General features: G+C 34.3%; 2 protein-coding genes across 2 annotated transcripts; both read left to right on the top strand.

Annotated features, from left to right (window-relative positions):
* Positions 1-231: 231 nt before the first annotated feature.
* Positions 232-3,718, top strand: LOC134840315 (apoptosis inhibitor 5-like). Its single transcript, XM_063856077.1, has 8 exons — positions 232-321; positions 386-547; positions 623-788; positions 858-1,021; positions 1,089-1,505; positions 1,782-2,051; positions 2,614-2,872; positions 3,209-3,718. Exons 1-8 carry the CDS (start codon positions 250-252, stop codon positions 3,286-3,288), a joined length of 1,590 nt encoding a protein of 529 aa, XP_063712147.1. The 5' UTR covers positions 232-249; the 3' UTR covers positions 3,289-3,718.
* Positions 3,719-17,878: 14,160 nt separating this feature from the next.
* On the top strand, positions 17,879-19,110 carry LOC134839740 (mitochondrial inner membrane protein OXA1L-like). Its single transcript, XM_063855363.1, has one exon. It carries the CDS (start codon positions 17,883-17,885, stop codon positions 19,056-19,058), a length of 1,176 nt encoding a protein of 391 aa, XP_063711433.1. The 5' UTR covers positions 17,879-17,882; the 3' UTR covers positions 19,059-19,110.
* Positions 19,111-20,631: the final 1,521 nt, after the last annotated feature.

Below are 20,631 nucleotides of genomic sequence, written 5' to 3'. Positions count from 1 at the left end.
TATGATAATTTCGACCTTCTGATTAATTGTTTAAAAAAATGTTTTTAAAAAAAGTTGTATCTCAAGTGGTGCGAAGCTCAGCTTCACCTCAATGAAAAATCTCATCTCGCAATTAAAATGCTTATGTTTCCTTTCTCTGTGATTTGACGTGAATGTGGGGCTTTATTTTGCTGGAGAGCTATAATGGAAAAGGCATGCTGTTTTAACTATCTAAGCAAATAGCCAAGAATTCAAATTTCAGAATCAACAATGGTCGCCTCAGTGGAAAAACTGTACGCCAATTATGAAGTCTTGAGCAAAAACAAAGGATCTGAAGCCGAGGTAATTGCTACTCATACTTTATGCTTCGAGCAAGAATGTTTAAATACTTATCTTTATTTTCCAGCTTCAGACGGCGTTCAAAGAAATCTTGGCTGCGGTTAAAGGTGACACGAAGGTGAAACAGCTAGCTTGTCAGTTCATTGTAAGATTCTACAAGAAGTTTCCAGCGTTGGAAAGCGAAGCAATTGATGCTCAGCTTGATCTCTGCGAAGATGACGATCAATCGGTAAGATATTTTGTTTATTACGCATGTTTTACAAATCTGCTTGAGTTGTTTTTTAAAATATTTTTGCGCATTTAGATCAGGCGGTATGCAATCAAAGAGCTCCCAAATTTCTGCAAGGACAATCCAAATAATGTCTCAAAAATTGCGGATATCTTGGGTCAACTGCTTACTACAGATGACAATGTAGAATTAGTAGTGGTTCAAGGTTCACTCTTCCAGCTTTTGAAAGCTAATCCTAAAGGTTAGTTGTAATCGAGTTAAACTCGGAGCCATTGCTTCTCTATAAACCAGTCCTGTTTATTTTGCTTAGAATGTCTTATGGGCGTTTTTCAACAACTTGCGAACCCCTCTGATAGCGATGATTCTTCAGTCCGCGAGAAGACATGCAAATTCGTTTCGACTAAGCTTGCAACCCTTACTGAAAAAGAGTTGAGCGCAGAAACCGAAAAATATATCGTTACAACTGTCAAAGGAGTAAGATTTTGAATAACATATATTTAAAAAAGTTTTGAAGGTAAAGTAATTAATTATTAATTTTTAGCTAATGGCAAAAGCTGATGCATGCACCTTTGCTGGCCTTCTTGGAATCCTGTCTGTTTTGAAATCAATGAAGCTGCTAACTGTTCGTCAGCAACTGATCGAGGTTATCGAAACCAAGGCAGGAATTAACTCGGATGCGAAAGCTTTCGAAGCTAACAAAGCAATAATGTCTTTCTACATGTGCTGCGAGCAAGGAGTTCCTTTCTTCAGCAAAAACGTTAGCTCTCAGAAATTCGCTATTTGCATGTGCGAAAAAGTTCTTCCAGCTGCCATGAAGAAATACGCCCAATCAGACGACACACCGAAGGGTCTGCCATCAAAATCACATATGCTAAAGTTGCTAGCTGAATTGAGTACCCATTCGGGAACCGATCAAGTATCTCTAGTCACTATTCAGTACCTGTTCCAGGTCTTGCTGGTTAGTTTGTTCTATCAAAACATTGTATCACGGTTCCTTTTCTCGATTCATTGGTATTCTTAACTAGTTTTTCACTTGAGACTGAAATTTTTTTCTCTAATGAAAATAACTGGAACGACGATATAACCATATCAGGTTAAATTTTATGAAGGATCTTTTTTCTCAAGCAGTTTTTACAACTGCCAAGTACTTGTTCGAAGGAAATATTAAAGATTTATAGAAGACTGGCTGCCGATTGAAGTTAAGCGTTGTTCAACTTTAAGGCGGATTGTTTAGGACCTGATGCCAACACCTCCCGAAACTCTGGGAAGTGGCGATGACGCTTTCAGCGACTTCTCGAAAGTGGACCTGTGTGCGGTCGAATGCGCAATCTACTCGTTTCATCTGCTATCTGCTTCTCACAAGGAGTTCTTCACCGACCCAGAGGCACAGGCTAGGATGGCTGACTTCAGAAAGAGGCTGCAATATTTCGCCCTGGGAGTGCAAGCACAAACTAAGAAGCTCAATGAGGCTCTGAAGTTGAAACTGGATCCAGATTCAGACGAGGTTACAAAAAAATGAAGCCAAATCGACCATTAATGCATCAAAACTTGGACCATTTTTTTGTAGTGTTGAGTGTGACGACGAACCAGACTTTGAAAGCAATTTTGAAAGAAATTTTGTCTTTTTTTTTAATCAGTTCATTGCTTTTTTGAACTATAATGCTCCTTAAAATCTGTAATACTTTAATATAGCGAAACAAGACTGCTGTATATAAGGTCAAAGCACTGAGTTTTCCGATTGCCCCGTAATCGCTGTCGAATCGTTTATCGTTTTTGGTAAAGAAAATATTGAAAAACCCTAAATTTCGGAGAAGATCAAACAAGTGTGAAAATTGAGTCGTGCGGAATTAATACGACCGATTAGCTTGTCTCAATTCATTGTGAAACGTTTTTTAGTGTGAGATAATTCGCCAGGCATAAATATTTTGCGTTACAGTTTCAACATCAAAGTATTGAATGAGCAGTTAGCAGAAACTCTAAATTATCTAACGATATGTCTAGAAACGATAGTCCAAAACAAGAGGAGTTGCATTTTTGGCCTTAAATTTTATCCATTTTTGTTTCAGTTGGCAGCTAAAAAAGAAATGTTGTTGGCGTGCAGTAACATTAGCGCCATAATCAAAGACCTCTTTAGAATTCCCCCTCATCATACTGCCCAAGTTACTCTCTCCTTCAAAACAGCCCAGCCAGCCACACTAGCTGAACCAGAGGCAAAACAGGCTCAGAAGAGACACACGCCTATCACTGGGCCAGCGGGTGGAAAGGATGTTGGGGCTTCTAATGGCGTGAACGCTGCTAAGTTGCCACGACAGCTGTATGGACAAGGTGAGCACACGGGATTGATGATCTGAGGTTTTGTTAATTACACTTGCGAAAACAAGTGTCTTGTAATTGGGAACTAGATATAAGCTGGACTCGGCTCGATGATTTTTTTCTGGGTTCAAACGGCTTCTGTTTCTATTATGCGAATTTACTAAATTAACGATTATACAAACGATCAAGCTAAGATAAAAAAGTTATCGTCGGTCAGCAGGAACACCAAATTGAGATTAAAGAGATCCTATCAGGGTAAATTATATTGTTATCCCAAGGCAAAATATTGCATTTGTGATATCAGGTTTTATCGTCCAATGTTGCTAAATGAAGATGAACTTTTTTCAGGAAGGGGCGGCAGAGGAGGAAGAGGTGGTGGATTTGGACAGCAAAGAGGTCGCGGGTTCTTCCGAGGAAACCGATACTGAGAGGGCCCAGATGAAGAAAATAAACAACTTGATATTCTACTATGAATAGGGCAATACGAGTCTCCTTAATAAGTTAGGCTGCAAACCTTGAACTCATTATGTTTCTGTTTTACTTCTCGTTTTAACTCTTTTCCTCATTATAGCTGTTGACTTGTGGTTCGTTTTCCTATGTGTTCTAAATCTTATTTGCTAACATCTGTTCGAAAAGTGATTGCTGATTTGAATTTTACAGCTAATGGCTGGCTATATTAAGTTATTTCTCCAGTGTCAAATCCATCGATTATTGTCTTCTTATAGTGCGTCTGAATTTTTTTCGTTGTAACTGAACTGCGTTTTCATTTTGAGGATCAAGCGATTAACATTGAATGATTAACAAAGTTCAGTGATATTTATTTTATCAAACTTGGATGTAATACACACTACCAATAAATGATGTTTTCCCAAAGAACTCTTATACTGGCTTTCAAATCATCCCGTGCAACGAAATACGAAAAGCAAGCATAATTTTGGGATGAGAATTGACATAAGAACTACGCTTGCGATTAACAAGCGCTATCAAATCGGAATATAGACTTTTTTCAGCTTAACAGCTTGTTCAACAAAATCACTTAAATCATTTGAGAGCTTGATGCATAAATTCCAATTCCTTATTTTGTGTTAAAGAACGAAATGATTGTCACTTATAGAGGCCATGATGATTTTTGTTCTTTTTCGGAAAAAGTCTTTACCCTTGTGATAAGCAAGGGTATTGCAATCGGGTACTTAACTTTTTTTCCCGTTATTAACTTAGTTCACAGTATCTCTAATTCTAGGATCTCCATTTCAAACCAAGTTGCACGTTTAGAGCTGGTCTACAGCTATTGAAGTGATACTGGGTCTACAGCTGAAAAAAAATCATAAGATAAATTTTTTTGTCGGCTTCGTTGATTTCGTATCAATTTTTATCGTTTTTTTTTCACTGGGTATTTTGTTTCTAACTTTGTGGTAGATTTTTTAAGAGTAATGAACGTAGCGAAGACTCTTATATAAGTCTTGCTGATTTTTTTTGTTTTTTTTAGGAAATAGTCTTAAAATATTGATTCACTTTTTGAGTTCAATTGAAATTCATCTGCTGAAAGGGACGCAAATAACACTCTCCAAATACGAACGTGCAAATGGCGCAAAAATTCGCGAACAATTTCTAGTTTCGAAAGTGGATTTTACCAGTTGATCCAGTTTTCTCAAGTTGGGTCAAAATTATCAAAAAAGCGCCAGTCATAAATCGTTCTAGAAGTTCAAAGAGCTCAAAGGGCATCTATTTTTTTCTTTGAAATTCAAAAGTTGAGATTTTTAGGAAAGTCGGTGTTTTTTAATGTTTACTTGCGTTCATTGCTCTTTTCCAATCTTCGATTGCCTATGTTTTTAATATTTTCATCATTTTGATAGGATAAATATAGTTCATGGTTTTATGGTTTTAATACCCGCTTCAATTTTCTGACAGAAACAAAAGTTTTTTGAATTTTTCTGTTAAATTTTTTTTGCGATAAATTTTTTGGATGCATGGTTTTTGATTAAGAGTAATGAACGTATTGAGCACTTCTATAAAGGTCTTGATGATTTTTTTTCAGTAAAAAGTATTAAAATTTGTTCACACTCAATTTTGATTTTTCGCGGTTTGACTTCCGATTTTTTTAAGTTCAGTTCATTTCCTTTGGCTAAAGGAAGGCGAACCCCGAAAGTTAAACAGCAAAAGTGTAACGATCACAAAAAACGTGATCGACTTCTTCTTTTGGAAAAAGATTTTAATGTTCAGATTTTCGAGCAGAATTAAAAACTTACCTATGGACCCAGTATTCTCAAATTGGGTTAATTTTATCAAAAAAGGCACTAATAACACTAGCGAGTTTTTTTTCGAGTTAGAGTTAGATTTGTTTTTTTTTCTAATCTAACTCGCAAGTAAAAGGACTTCACTGTTAAGGAAATTTCACTGTGGCATCGGAAATTGCTTAGCATCTGTTCTGTTTTGTGTGGCTAGTGTTTGGTATTAAATCAGCGTCCGTGGCTGAGTGTTTAGTGCGTGAGACTCATAATTTCTAGGTCACAGTAGGTAGTAGGTTTGAATCCGAGATGTAGCCGAATGTTTACTAATTCGAGGCAATTCAACTTTTTCCTATTGCACTTTATAGAACTGCTTTTTGTCGTGTTCTCGCTGGTGTTCGCGAAGCGAAACTTTGCCTCTGTGTTATAAGTTGCTCTTGAAAGTGAAAGAGTTTTAAGCCTAATTTATATGTTTTAAGAATTCAAAAGTTGAAGTTTTTCAAAATTATGTCAGGTTTTGGTTCTGTTTGCCAGCCTTGATTACTCTTTTCCAACTGTTAGTTGAGTATGTTTTTTTTGTTACAGAATTGCACAGAATTATTTTGAGATAAATTAGTTTGGTGTGTATTTACTTTAAAATCGCTTTAAGTTGATGGTATGACGTATTGTTTTCGATGTAAGTCAAACAATTTTCCAAAAAAATTATACTTTCCAGAAAGTTTTTTTTTGCAATTTGACTTGACTGTTTCATCTTTGAAGGAATCTGGCAACGAGTTGTGGAAAAGATTCAGGTGTGTGGTTCTTTATGCCGGAAATTTTGTGTATTTTTCATTTCCTTCATTGGCGTATTTTTAATGTGATCTTTTTTGTTTCGATTTTTGATTTCGTTTCAATTTTGTTAAAAGGAAGGCAAACTCAACTATCGAAGAGAAAAAATGTAATGTTCACGAAGACTTGATTTTCTGAGTTCCCAGAGGAATTTAGAAATACCTAATGATCCAGTTTTCTTGAAATGGTAATTTAAGAAAAATTGCCACTCATAAGCAGTTTTTGAAATTAAAAAAAGACTTTGATAATTTTTCTTCATGAGGTTGCTCAAACGTTTCAAGTTTTACACTTTTCCAACTCTCTATCGGCTAAGTTCTTCATTGACTCTTTTTTCTCTTAAAAAAGCTCTACCGATGGCAGCAAGTTTTCTTGGTTCGATTCCGGCAAGTGCCTATTTTTCTCACACCGAAAATTTTCCGTTACAAAAAAATATCGGTCGGCCTATCGTTTTTGAGTATATTTTAAGGCTTGGTTTTCTTGTTGTTTTTCTTGTAAATGAAGTGTGCATTGTAAAGTTGCGTTTTAGCATGTGTATCGTAAAGTTGCGTTTTTTGTTTTGTTTTTTGCTTCTAAGCTTTATTCGGCCGCAGTGATTTTGGCTATTGTTATATCGCTGTAGTAAACTTTGTTAAAATTTCAGCAGTTTTATTTCCTGCTCAATGAGATTTTGACAAAGCATTTTTTTTGTTTAATTGTCGCCCGTTAAATGTTTCTGAATGCCTATATAACACCGGTGATTGTGTTTATAGACGTACTCTCCTCAAATAGACGTCCATTTGAGACAAATGTATGAAGTTTTGTTAGTTAAGGTTATGTCGACATCTTTTGAAATATATATTTTTTCAACCTTAGGGCTTTGTTTCTTTTTTTATCAGAAAGCTCGTATTGATATGTAAATGTTGTATCGCTAGTTGTGAAAGTGCTGTTACTATAGTTGATGAAATAGTGAACGTTAAAATTGCAGTAGAATATTACTCAGGAATCAAATTTCGTCCTAACTTTGTCCGAAAAACAAAAAAGTCGAGCCAGGTTTTCGAAACATCACTTGATTTTTTTGGAATCACAATAACAACCATCAAGCCTCAAAAAATACCCAACGTATCACCTATGACCTTTTTTGAGATAGTCATAAATTGCTGAAAAAACGGAACCTACTCTATAATTCTTTCCAGCCACTTTTAGTATTTTCGTCGGAACAACAAAAAATTGAATTGAAAAACAAAAATGATAGAAAAATTTTCTGAAAAACAGCACACATAAATATATTCATCTTCGAGATAACTTAAATATTACAAACTGAGTACCAAAAATTATTATCTTACAACCAACCACGCAAAACTATTTTTTAGCAATTATGAATGAACGATGTGGTTGAATTTATTTATGTCGTGTGCCTTTTGTTCAGGAAAAAGTATTGGATCAATTTATGATGTTCAATTTTTCTGTTCTGACAAAGTCACTGAAAGTGGCTGAAAAGAACTAGATAAGAGTCCGTTTTTTCAGCAAATTATGACTACCTCAAAGAAAGTCGTAAAGGTATTTTTTGAGGCTTACTGGTCGTTATGCTTATTCCAAAAAATTCAATTAAGTTGTCTGTCGAAAACAAGGCCCATTTTTGTTTATATGTTTTATAATTTATATGTTTTAAGAATTCAAAAGTTGAAGTTTTTCAAAATTATGTCAGGTTTTGGTTCTGTTTGCCAGCCTTGATTACTCTTTTCCAACTGTTAGTTGAGTATGTTTTTTTTGTTACAGAATTGCACAGAATTATTTTGAGATAAATTAGTTTGGTGTGTATTTACTTTAAAATCGCTTTAAGTTGATGGTATGACGTATTGTTTTCGATGTAAGTCAAACAATTTTCCAAAAAAAATTATACTTTCCAGAAAGTTTTTTTTTGCAATTTGACTTGACTGTTTCATCTTGATAGAAAAACAAAAATGATAGAAAAATTTTCTGAAAAACAGCACACATAAATATATTCATCTTCGAGATAACTTAAATATTACAAACTGAGTACCAAAAATTATTATCTTACAACCAACCACGCAAAACTATTTTTTAGCAATTATGAATGAACGATGTGGTTGAATTTATTTATGTCGTGTGCCTTTTGTTCAGGAAAAAGTATTGGATCAATTTATGATGTTCAATTTTTCTGTTCTGACAAAGTCACTGAAAGTGGCTGAAAAGAACTAGATAAGAGTCCGTTTTTTCAGCAAATTATGACTACCTCAAAGAAAGTCGTAAAGGTATTTTTTGAGGCTTACTGGTCGTTATGCTTATTCCAAAAAATTCAATTAAGTTGTCTGTCGAAAACAAGGCCCATTTTTGTTTCGTTTTTGAGACTAAGTTAAAAGAAGATTTGATTCCTAAGTGTTATTCTGCTAAAATTTTACGTTAACTGTTTTATTAACTATAGTTACAACACTTTCTTTTTTTCACCCAATTCAATCGCCTGTTTCTAAAAATGAACAGAAAATTTAGAGAAAAAAAATTGTCAATTTTCTTGCTTTAACCATGACCATCTTTGCTGGTTTAACCACGACCATCTTTTGAAAAATGTTTTTCTGATTCTTTTTCCGAGTTGAGCCCAAATTCCAGTCTCCATGAATCAAGTTATGTTGCTTTACTTAACTTTAAAAAAAAACTAGCGTTTTGTGTCGACGACCTCTAGCGGTGCTAAAAGAGCTAAGAGTAAGGTTTGACTTTTTCCTGCCGATTTTGACTACCTCAGAGGAAGCTCGTACGGTTTCGAACGTGGTATCATACTATCACTGCCGGTCGACCAGAATGGCACTTCATATTTTGAAAGAACTTATTGTTTGAAACGACGATTAAGAACGTTAATTCGATAAATACTTCAGTTGTGAAGGCTAGAAGAAAAGAAAGTTCTACTTTTTGAAATTTTGATTCGCGAGACGGAAACGTGACAGTTATGAACTTTGCGGCAACTGAAACCCAATAAATTTTTTGTGGCATTTTCTGTTTCGTTTTTGAGACTAAGTTAAAAGAAGATTTGATTCCTAAGTGTTATTCTGCTAAAATTTTACATTAACTGTTTTATTAACTATAGTTACAACACTTTCTTTTTTTCACCCAATTCAATCGCCTGTTTCTAAAAATGAACAGAAAATTTAGAAAAAAAATTGTCAATTTTCTTGCTTTAACCACGACCATCTTTGCTGGTTTAACCACGACCATCTTTTGAAAAATGTTTTTCTGATTCTTTTTCCGAGTTGAGCCCAAATTCCAGTCTCCATGAATCAAGTTATGTTGCTTTACTTAAACTTTAAAAAAAAACTAGCGTTTTGTGTCGACGACCTCTAGCGGTGCTAAAAAAGCTAAGAGTAAGGTTTGACTTTTTCCTGCCGATTTTGACTACCTCAGAGGAAGCTCGTACGGTTTCGAACGTGGTATCATACTATCACTGCCGGTCGACCAGAATGGCACTTCATGTTTTGAAAGAACTTATTGTTTGAAACGACGATTAAGAACGTTAATTCGATAAATACTTCGGTTGTGAAGGCTAGAAGAAAAGAAAGTTCTACTTTTTGAAATTTCGATTCGCGAGATGGAAACGTGACAATTATGAACTTTGCGGCAACTGAAATCCAATAAATTTTTTGTGGCACAAACAAGACAACTGAAATTACGAACTTAGAGCGAAACTATGACGAAAACCGGATTGCGATGGTTGCGTTATTTAGAGATAATATTTCTTCAACAGAGATCGTTTTTCAGTAAGGGTCCGCCCTTGAACCCTGTTTTTAAACAAGCATAGCTTGTGTTATAGTATGAACTATCTTTTTTTTCCAACCTAAGTCGACGCAAATATTGTTCCGATAAAATTAGTTCATTTTGAAAGTATTCTTTTTGATCAATAACCAGCTATTAAGTACAGCCAATTCTAGGGATACTAACACCGACTATTATTGTTCTGACTTTCCATACGAGCAGTCTTCTTTGACTAGTGCTGGAAAAGTGGACTTTTCGATTTTAACAAACACTATTACTCTGTCTATTTCTCTTAAGTTGTACGCGCGTAGCATCCAGGCCTAATATATCAAAATATCAATTTTCATTAGATTTGAATGCCACAGCGGTTTTATTGTTCCGACTTTTGTAACGAAATTAACGGAATATTTGTGCTCGGTGTGATTTTTTTCTTCAGACTTCAGGCAAATTTCGACTTTTTAAATAGCCATTTTTGACAAGATTTTCTTATATCATTCAAAAGATATTGTTGTCTTGAGCTTAACTTTGAAAAGGCATATCACCTGTGATCGTTTCTCGTAAATTTATGGGGGTTTAGAGATTGCCATTTGGGATAATTAATGCGCGATATACTTCGCGCTATTAATGCGTAAGCGGATTTTTAATCCGTCTTAGAATTTGTTCCAAATTGGTTGAAGGAAGCTTATTAGCCACAATTGGTTTGTTACTGGGAGTGAAATCTATCACTGTGTACTTAAAATGGCGTGTGTGGGGGGGGGGGGGGGCGGTGATTTTCACAAAAAATCTCAAACCTTAAGTTTTTTTCATTTTTTAAATTTCTTTAATTTTTTCATGTTATTACTGCTCCATAGACCTCAAAACACTGTCGGAACTTTCAGGGCTTTGCCCTGATACGAGTTGTTTTGAATTACAAATATCACTGAAGCTTCAAGGTACCATGGATATGTAGTGCAGAGGTAGGTAAGAGACCCGCAACAAAAAAAGAGGGTTCGAACCTGGGCAGGTTTCTATGTTTTTAATTGAACTTTTTCGTATACTAGCTAAAATGCGTCCGCTCTTTAAATTGAGGCATGTGCAATTTGTAAATTTCTTTCTTTTTCAAATTGACTGCTACTGCTAATGCGTCGTAATTGGCTTGCTTTACTTCAGAAATTTTGTAGACTCAAACTTTTACTCATTCAGTTTTCCCCAGTAGCGTTATCGGTCATATTTTTGCTTGTGTATGCGAAGTGCAACTTCGCCTCTGTGTAAACTATATAAACTTATAGCTCTCCGGGGTACTAGAGGTCGAGGATTGAATCCGGTCAAGACTGAGTACCGGCGATTTTGGTGGTTCAAGCAATTTCAATATGTATCAAAATCAGTTTGATGTAATATTGTAGTAATGCAGGTAATTGGGCTGTAAGAAATTTTAATCAAATTCAAATTTTTCTAAATGACTATTTTGCCTGTCTTGTATTTGTCAAATATGCCTTTATGCATTCTTATTGTGTTACAGAAGGGAGAGATTTGTGTACTCTTGAAATCTGAAAAATATGGCAGTTTTTTAAAGTCAGTTTTATACGCCTGACACCTCTTACAAATTTTATAACATGATTTTTTGACCAAAACTCAATTTTTTCTTATCAGTTTCATGAGAGTTATGAGACGATTTTTTTATTAATTTATGAATGGTCGAGTATTTGTAAGAATTTTATTTCGACAAATTATTTCCATGAGAATCTGGAAATTTTCAATTATTTTAAGAATTTTCTAGCCGATGATTTTTCACCAGAAGTTTTTCCATTTTCCTTGTATAAAAAGGCGACGAATGGAATATTTATTAGAAATGAATCAAAAGATTGATTTGTTTTACGTAAAGTTTCTAAAGTATATGTTTGTTTCAGTGTCAATGAACAAGGTGATGTGTTATCTTCGTTTTTTTTTCAGGAACAAGTCTACACTTAATAAAGCTCAAAATGGGTTTTTATCATTTTGACTTTGATTTGTTTCTGAATTCTTTTCAAATTTATTTGCTAAAAGGAAGGCAAATAGCGCTCCAAAAAATGCGCGAAAAATCGCGAATGACTCTTAGCTCCAAAGTGAAGTTTAAATATTAGAGCTCCTAAAGTAGTAAAGAAAATTAACTTGATTTTCTGAGTTCCCAGAGGAATTTAAAAATACCTAATGATCCAGTTTTCTTGAAATGGTATTTTAAGAAAAATTACCACTCATAAGCAGTTTTTGAAATTCAAAAAAGACTTTGATAATTTTTCTTCATGAGGTTGCTCAAACGTTTCAAGTTTTACACTTTTCCAACTCTCTATCGGCTAAGTTCTTCATTGACTCTCTTTTCTCTTAAAAAAGCTCTACCGATGGCAGCAAGGTTTCTTGGTTCGATTCCGGCAAGTGCCTATTTTTCTCACACCGAAAATTTTCCGTTACAAAAAAATATCGGTCGGCCTATCGTTTTTGAGTATATTTTAAGGCTTGGTTTTCTTGTTGTTTTTCTTGTAAATGAAGTGTGCATTGTAAAGTTGCGTTTTAGCATGTGTATCGTAAAGTTGCGTTTTTTGTTTTGGTTTTTGCTTCTAAGCTTTATTCGGCCGCAGTGATTTTGGCTATTGTTATATCGCTGTAGTAAACTTTGTTAAAATATCAGCAGTTTTATTTCCTGCTCAATGAGATTTTGACAGAGTTTTTTTGGTTTAATTGTCGCCCGTTAAATGTTTCTGAATGCCTATATAACACCGGTGATTGTGTTTATAGACGTACTCTCCTCAAATAGACGTCCATTTGTTAGTTTTGTTAGTTAAGGTTATGTCGACATCTTTTAAAATATATATTTTTTCAACCTTGGGGCTTTGTTTCTTTTTTTTATCAGAAAACTCGTATGGATATGTTAATATTGTATCGCTAGTTGTGAAAGTGCTGTTACTATAGCTGTTACTATATGTTGATGAAATAGTGAACGTTAAAATTGCAGTAGAATATTACTCAGGAATCAAATTTCGTCCTAACTCTGTCCGAAAAACAAAAAAGTCGAGCCAGGTTTTCGAAACATCACTTGATTTTTTTGGAATCACAAAAACAACCATTAAGCCTCAAAAAATACCCAACGTATCACCTATGACCTTTTTTTGAGGTAGTCATAAATTGGTGAAAAAACGGAACCTACTCTATAATTCTTTCCAGCCACTTTCAGTGACTTCGTCGGAACAACAAAAAATGGAATTGAAAAACAAAAATGAAAATTTTCTGAAAAACAGCACACATAAATATATTCATCTTCGAGATAACTTAAATATTACAAACTGAGTATCAAAAATTGTTATCTTACAACCAACCACGCAAAACTATTTTTTAGCAATTATGAATGAACGATGTGATTGAATTTACTTATGTCGTGTGCCTTTTATTCAGGAAATAGTATTGGATCATTTTTCATGTTCAATTTTTCTGTTCTGACGAAGTCACTGAAAGTGGCTGAAAAGAACTAGATTAGGGTCCGTTTTTTCAGCAAATTATGACTACCTCAAAGAAAGTCGTAAAGGTATTTTTTGAGGCTTACTGGTCGTTATGCTTATTCCAAAAATTTCAATTAAGTTGTCTGTCGAAAACAAGGCCCATTTTTGTTTCGTTTTTGAGACTAAGTTAAGAGAAGATTTGATTCCTAAGTGTTATTCTGCTAAAATTTTACGTTAACTGTTTTATTAACTATAGTTACAACTTCTTTTTTTCACCCAATTCAATCGCCTGTTTCTAAAAATGAACAGAAAATTTAGAGAACAAAAATTGTCAATTTTCTTGCTTTAAACACGACCATCTTTTGAAAAATGTTTTTCTGATTCTTTTTCCGAGTTGAGCCCAAATTCCAGTCTCCATGAATCAAGTTATGTTGCTTTACTTAAGCTTTTTAAAAAAAACTAGCGTTTTGTGTCGACGACCTCTAGCTGTGCTAAAAGAGCTAAGAGTAAGGTTTGACTTTTTCCTGCCGATTGTGACTACCTCAGAGGAAGCTCGTACGGTTTCGAACGTGGTAACATACTATCACTGCCGGTCGACCAGAATGGCACTTCATGTTTTGAACGAACTTATTGTGTGAAACGACGATTAAGAACGTTAATTCGAAAAATACTTCGGTTGTGAAGGCTAGCAGAAAAGAAAGTTCTACTTTTTGAAATTTCGATTCGCGAGACGGAAACGTGACAATTATGAATTTCGCGGCAACTGAAACCCAATAAATTTTTTGTGGCACAAACAAGACAACAGAAATTACGAACTTAGAGCGAAACTATGACGAAATAAGAGATTGTTTTTGTTTAGTGAAGCTTTGTTTGTTTAGTAAGGTTTTTCCAAATACAATCGTCATATATTCAATCGACCGGATTGCGAAGGTTGCGGTATTTAGAGATAATATTTCTTCAACAGAGATAGTTTTTCAGTAAGGGTCCGCCCTTGAGCCCTGTTTTTAAACAAGCATAGCTTGTGTTATAGTATGAACTATCTTTTTTTTCCAACCTAAGTCGCCGCAAATATTGTTGCGATAAAATGTGTTCATTTTGACAGTATTCTTTTTGATCAATAACCAGCTATTAAGTACAGCCAATTCTAGGGATACTAACACCGACTATTATTGTTCTAACTTTCCATACGTGCAGTCTTCTTTGACTAGTGCTGGAAAAGTGGACTTTTCGATTTTAACAAACAATATTACTGTCTATTGCTCTTAAGTTGTACGCGCGTAGCATCATTTTCACAAAAAATCTCAACCCTTAAATTTTTTCATATTATTACTGCTCCATAGACCTCAAAACACTGTCGGAACTTTCAGGGCTTTGCCCTGATACGAGTTGTTTTGAATTACAAATATCACTGAAGCTTCAAGGTACCATGGATATGTAGTGCAGAGGTAGGTAAGAGACCCGCAACAAAAAAAGAGGGTTCGAACCTGGGCAGGTTTCTATGTTTTTAATTGAACTTTTTCGTATACTAGCTAAAATGCGTCCGCTCTTTAAGTTGAGGCATGTGCAATTTGTAAATTTCTTTCTTTTTCAAATTGACTGCTACTGCTAATGCGTCGTAATTGGCTTGCTTTACTTCAGAAATTTTGTAGACTCAAACTTTTACTCATTCAGTTTTCCCCAGTAGCGTTATCGGTCATATTTTTGCTTGTGTATGCGAAGTGCAACTTCGCCTCTGTGTAAACTATATAAACTTATAGCTCTCCGGATATATCCTGAATTGAATTCAAATATCATTATTCTCATTTTTTTTATTTGAGGAGAGAGATGTTAAGGAAAGGGTCGATCCATCTCCGATAGATATAGCATCTCTCCACAAAACAAAAACGTAGAATTATTAATGTATTTAGCCCTATTTTTTAGCATTAACCATGTGGTCTGGAGATACTATTTTTGGTTTTTTTTGTGCCCCCAAAGTTTTTGTGAGTAACGAAAAAGATTTGAACTAGATGTTATTCCGACTGCATGGCTTCTGGCTAAGTTTTTTTGGTTAGTTTCGAGAAATTTAGTATCTTTCGATTGAACGATTAATTTCGAACGATTTCATTGTTAATTGATTCAAGAATGTAGTGATTCAAATGGTTTAAAATATGGTTAAAATAAATATTGAAAAGTCTAGTTTCCACAAAGATAAACTATTAGCAGGCCTTATCAAATTGGTCCGTAGAACTTATTTTTAGCAACAGTAGCATATTGTTAAGAAGAATTCCTGAATCATTCGATGGCTTGATTTATTAAAGATTCAATCTTTTATCTGATTCTGCTCGTGTGGCTTAGAGGTAACGTCTACGCTTGGCACTAGAGGTCGAGGATTGAATCCGGTCAGGACTTGTTTTGTTTACCTAAAAATTTTCCGCATAAAAATATTTTTCGACCTATCGTTTGATTTCTTGTTTCTTTTTGCTGGCTTAGAGTACCGGCGATTTTGGTGATTCAAACTATTTCAATATATATCAAAATCAGTTTGATGTAATATTGTAGTAGGTAATTGGGCTGTAAGAAATTGTTATCAAATTCAAATTTTTCTAAATTACTATTTTGCCTGTCTTGTATTTGTCAAATATGCCTTCATGCATTCTTATTGTGTTACAGAAGGGAGAGATTTGTGTACTCTTGAAATCTGAAAAATTTGGCACTTTTTTTAAAGTCAGTTGACACTTCTTACAAATTTTGTACCATGATTTTTTGATCGAAACTCAATTTCTAACCAGTTTCATGAGAGTTATGAGAAGATTTTTTAAATTAATTTATGAATGGTCGAGTATTTGTAAGAATTTTATTTCGACAAATTATTTCCATAAGAATCTGGAAATATTCAATTATTTTGAGAATTTTCTAGCCGATGATTTTTCACCAGAAGTTTTTCCATTTTCCTTGTATAAAAAGTCGACGAATGGAATATTTATTGGAAATGAATCAAAAGATTGATTTTTTTTACATCAAGTTTCAAAGTATATAATGTTTGTTTAAGTGTAAATGAACAAGGTGATGTGTGATCTTTATGTCGTGTTCTTTTTTTCAGGAAAAGTCTACATTTAATAAAGCTCAAAATAGGTTTTAAGCATTTTGACTTTTGATTTTCTGAATTCTTTTCAAATTTATTTGCTAAAAGGAAGGCAAATAACGCTCTCCAAAAAACGCGCGAGTAAATTGTGAATGACTCGTAGCTCTTAAGTGAAGTTTAAATATTAGAGCTCCTAAAGTACTAAAGAAAATTAATAATGTCACAGTTCCCTCTAATTAGGTTGGTTTCATGAAAATATAATAGAATAATTGATAATTATAAAGAACGTTTTTTTTTGAAATTCGCAAGCTGAGATTTTGTTTTTCAATTTCTCTCCATTCAGTGACAATTTCCAACTAATTGTTAGCTGTGGGCAGTGTTTTCATAGATATTTGCGTGCGAGCTAAATGTGAGAAATTTTAGCTTAATCTGCGATCATGCTAAATGTCAGAATTATTTAATCGTCGACGTGAAAAAGTTCCTTTTTTTAGATCATTGCCAGATCTGAATAAATTATTCAGACAAAATGTTAATATCAAAATTACGCTAGCAAAGAAGCGTTATCAAATCAGAATTTGAAGTCGGTGCTCCTCACTCAATTCGTTTGAAGCTAATTGTTTTTGATGATTTGGTGAAAAGTTAACGTCTATATTTGAGACGAAAAAGCTCAATAATTTGAGCACTGGAATAACCTTTCCACATCACTGAAAGTTGGTATGAACCATGTCTAAGGTGCGTGTTTTAGTTTTAAAACTTAATTGGTCAAAGTAATTGGACAGTTTTTTTTTCGGCTCAATGGGCCCCGACAAAAGGAAAATACAAAAGCTTTTTTAATACTGGTGGTCGTGTTATTCAGTCGTGTTAGTTGTTGTGTTCTTCGCTAGCTGGCAATGCTGTGCTTGCTATGTATCGCAAGTGATGCAAATCTCGGCTTCGCCTGTGTAGGTCTTTGAATAGGAAATATGTTTGCAATCAAGCGGTGAAAAATAGTTTTTTTCTAAAAATTTTTCCTCGGCAAAAAAATTAGCTTTCCTTTAGTAAAAAATTGAGTTGCTTCACAAAAAAGTACTTTGCCTCATTAAAAAAATATTGTTCCACAGAATGGAACAATACAATTTGAATTTGTCAAATGACCTTGAACCTTTTTCTCGGAGAACTAGGCGAATGATTTTTTTTTGTATTTTAATGGTTATTATTACGTAGTGTTATGAACGTAGTGAGTCTTCTAATAAGGTCGTAATGATTTTTTATTTCAGGAAAGAGTAAAATTTGATCACGCTTAGTTTTTTTTTCACGGTTTGACTATTGATTTCTTTTTAGTTCATTCATTTCCATTGTTAAAAGGAGGTCAAACTCCACTATCCATTTGCAAATTTGTAAAGGTCACGAAAAACTTGATTGACTGCTAGTTTCGAAAATGGATTTTAATGTTCAGATTTGCCAGCGAAATTTTAAGTTCATCTATTGACCCAGTTTTCTCAAATTGGGTTAATTATAATCAAAAAAGCACCGGTCATAAATTGTTTTTTGAAATTCAAAAAGCTTTAAGGGCGTCTATTTTTCTTTAAAATTCAAAAGTTGAATTTATTCTTAAGTTTTTGCGTTAAATCTTACGAAGCAATGAATGAAGCTTATACTAGCTCAAAATGTTTTTATGAGCCCTTCTACAAATTAAAGGTAGCTTTTATCCACCTTATGAAACGTATTTGTTTTTTAGTGAGGCTATGCTAAAAACAAAATTTATGGCTACGCGAGTTTGCGTACTCTGCAAGCGATCAAATTGTTTCGAATCTGCAAAGTATTTACTTGGTTCGACTAATCTGAGGTATGAGAATTTCAAATGGTCAAAGACTAGCTCACGATTTCAATCAACATTAAATAAGAGTGCAGCATTAGTACCTGGTGAAGCAGTTTCTAATACAGTTGAGTTATTAAGTAATACTGATGTAATAACCCACACAGCAGATGCGTTTGGTACCCAGGCGTTTCCGGTTCTGAAAACAGCGGGTTTAGTTCAAGACGGATTGATCTACGCCACTGAATCTTTGGGAGTATCATGGCCTGTGGCACTGGCAGTTGCGGCTGTAAGCATGCGTACAGTCTTACTGCCTGCTACAATATATTTAAAGAAATTAGCGATAAAAAGAAGCAACTTGAGTCCTCAACGTTTTCAAGTTCAGAAGGCGCTCATGGAGGATCTGAAAACTAGAGCCTTATCGGGCGAAAAAGTAACAGCAGCAGATCAATTTAGGATTAGCCAGCGGATGATGCAATGGGACGAGCGAAACGGCTTGTCAATGGTTAAAATGCTTTGGCCTATGTGGTTACAACTACCTGTAATTCTCTCCATGTTTATGGGCATACGTGATTTGAGTGAGCGAAAATTCATAAGTTTAGCAGCAGCTGATTTTATTTGGATTCCCGATCTTTGTATGTCGGATCCTTTATTCCTTCTACCAGCAATCAATTTCGCAACCGTGTTATTAGTTTTGAGATTGGGCGTTGATGGCCCTACAAATGATCTTATGAAGTCTAAAAAGTTTGCTATCGGCTCTGTTGTTTGCCTTCCGATTGTGACTTTTTTCATGAATTCGTGCTTCCCTTCGGCACTTATTCTCTATTGGTTTTCTTCGAACTGCATCGGGCTTTTGATTAACAAAGCATTGGGTGTTGATTTTGTAAGACAAGCTGTGAAGATTCCCAAAAGAGTGATTCACCCGGAAGATTTTAACGAGTTTGAGATGACAAAGAAACTAACAAGAGAACTAACGGATATAATGACGCGGAACTTGAAGCAAGAACAGTATGCTACTTTTGATGCCCAAATGAGAGAGAGACACAAAAAACTGCAGGAATTGAAATATTCACCAAAAACTCAAGAGATGAAGAAAATGAAATAGAAAGAAATTTGATTTCGAAGCTGTCAAATAGTTTTAAAAATGAATTTGTGTATTGTTTTTTTTCTAGCAGATTAAAGCTCCTTTTCTAGGGCGTTCATTAGCATAGGTTGAACAAAATCGTAAAATTAATTTTGTTTTATATTTAAAACAAAATTAATTTAACCAAATCGTATAATAACTACTTTGGCATGTACTGATCTTAGTCCTACTCATAGTTCTTTGTCTCAATAGATCTATAGGAACACTGGAAACACGAGAGCAGTGTGAAACCAACTTTTTCTATCTAATTCAATTTTGGTCTGACGAGTAAAACTAGTCAATGTTCACAATAAATGTTTCATGGTTATGGAATCCGATTGGTTAGTAATAAAAACTTTTCAATCAGAAATCAGATAAGGCATGAGAGTTAGTAATGTAAATAGGGGACCGATCATTCAGCAGGCCAATTTGTTTTAGCTTACCATGATAAAAATGAGTCTTTTAGCAGACCAAGATAATAAACTGAAGCATGATTGATTGAGAGACTCAAAAAGACGCTCAGACTTGGGTCAAGCTTCCCCAATTAAAACAGTTATTTCACGATTTGTCATTAAAACTATCAAGTTCAAAAATATAAGTCTAAAGTAGCGGCGAAACAGAGATTTACGCGCACAATTAAACTCGTGATGAATGGAAGCGCAGTGGAGCAAGCGGTAGCTAATCGCCAAAGCAGCATTTGAAGTTAGCTTTCTGACTTCATAATTTTTCTGTGTCTGCTTAAAGATTGGTCTGCTAAAAAACCGGTCTGCTAAAATCCCTAGCACCGTGTAAATGAAACTCCGAACGGATTTCAGTAAAAAGAAACTTTGATTATTTAGAAAGAAGAAAACGAATTTATTTTTCCCAAGCAGAAACTTTAATTCGTCTGAAATTCATAACATCTTGTTTTCATAAGTTTGAAGTAGTCTTTTAAAATGATTATAAATTTAAAGGGGATAAGTAATTGGCGTCAGTAATGTCAATTAATTGCCTACCCAAGAAGTAACGGGAAGGAAAAATAGAATCTTTTGCAACTGTCATTTGACTTCGTTTGTTCTATATATTTCAAACAAAATTAATTTAACCAAATCGAATAATTAACTACTTTGTCATGTACTGGTCTTAGTCATGTAGTCCTACTCGTAGTTCTTTGTCTCAATAGATCTGTAGGAACATTGGAAATACGAGAGTAGTGTGAGATCAACTTTTTTTGTATCTAATTCAATATTGTTATGACCAGTAAAACTAGTCAATGTTTACAATAAATGTTAAATGGTTATGAAATCTGATTGGTTAGTAATAAATTTTATTCAATCAAAAATCAGATAAGACATGTAAATGTAACATGTAAGACATTAGTAATGTAAATGGGGGACCGATCATTTAGCAGACCAAGATAATAAACTGAAGCATGATTGATTGACAGACTCAAAAAGACGCTCAGACTTGGGTCAAGCTTCCCCAATTAAAACAATTATTTCACGTTTTGTCAACAAAACTATCAAGTTCAAAAATATAAGCCTAAAGTAGCGGTAAAACAGAGGTTTACGCGCAC

The sequence above is a fragment of the Symsagittifera roscoffensis genome, chromosome 2 (genome assembly GCF_963678635.1).
Source record: "Symsagittifera roscoffensis chromosome 2, txSymRosc1.1, whole genome shotgun sequence".
In the NCBI taxonomy this organism is placed as follows: domain Eukaryota; kingdom Metazoa; phylum Xenacoelomorpha; order Acoela; family Convolutidae; genus Symsagittifera; species Symsagittifera roscoffensis.
Note: the sequence above shows the minus strand (reverse complement) of the source record. Positions and strands in the feature narration are given on the sequence as shown.

What these genes read in the sequence shown, in the direction of transcription:
- LOC134839740 (XM_063855363.1), top strand. Translation starts at nt 17,883, where the DNA reads ATGCTAAAAACAAAATTTATGGCTACGCGAGTTTGCGTACTCTGCAAG.
- LOC134840315 (XM_063856077.1), top strand. Translation starts at nt 250, where the DNA reads ATGGTCGCCTCAGTGGAAAAACTGTACGCCAATTATGAAGTCTTGAGC. An exon ending in GCGAAGATGACGATCAATCG is followed by an intron (nt 548 to 622) that starts GTAAGATATTTT and finishes TTGCGCATTTAG; the next exon opens with ATCAGGCGGTATGCAATCAA. An exon ending in ACCTGTTCCAGGTCTTGCTG is followed by an intron (nt 1,506 to 1,781) that starts GTTAGTTTGTTC and finishes CGGATTGTTTAG; the next exon opens with GACCTGATGCCAACACCTCC.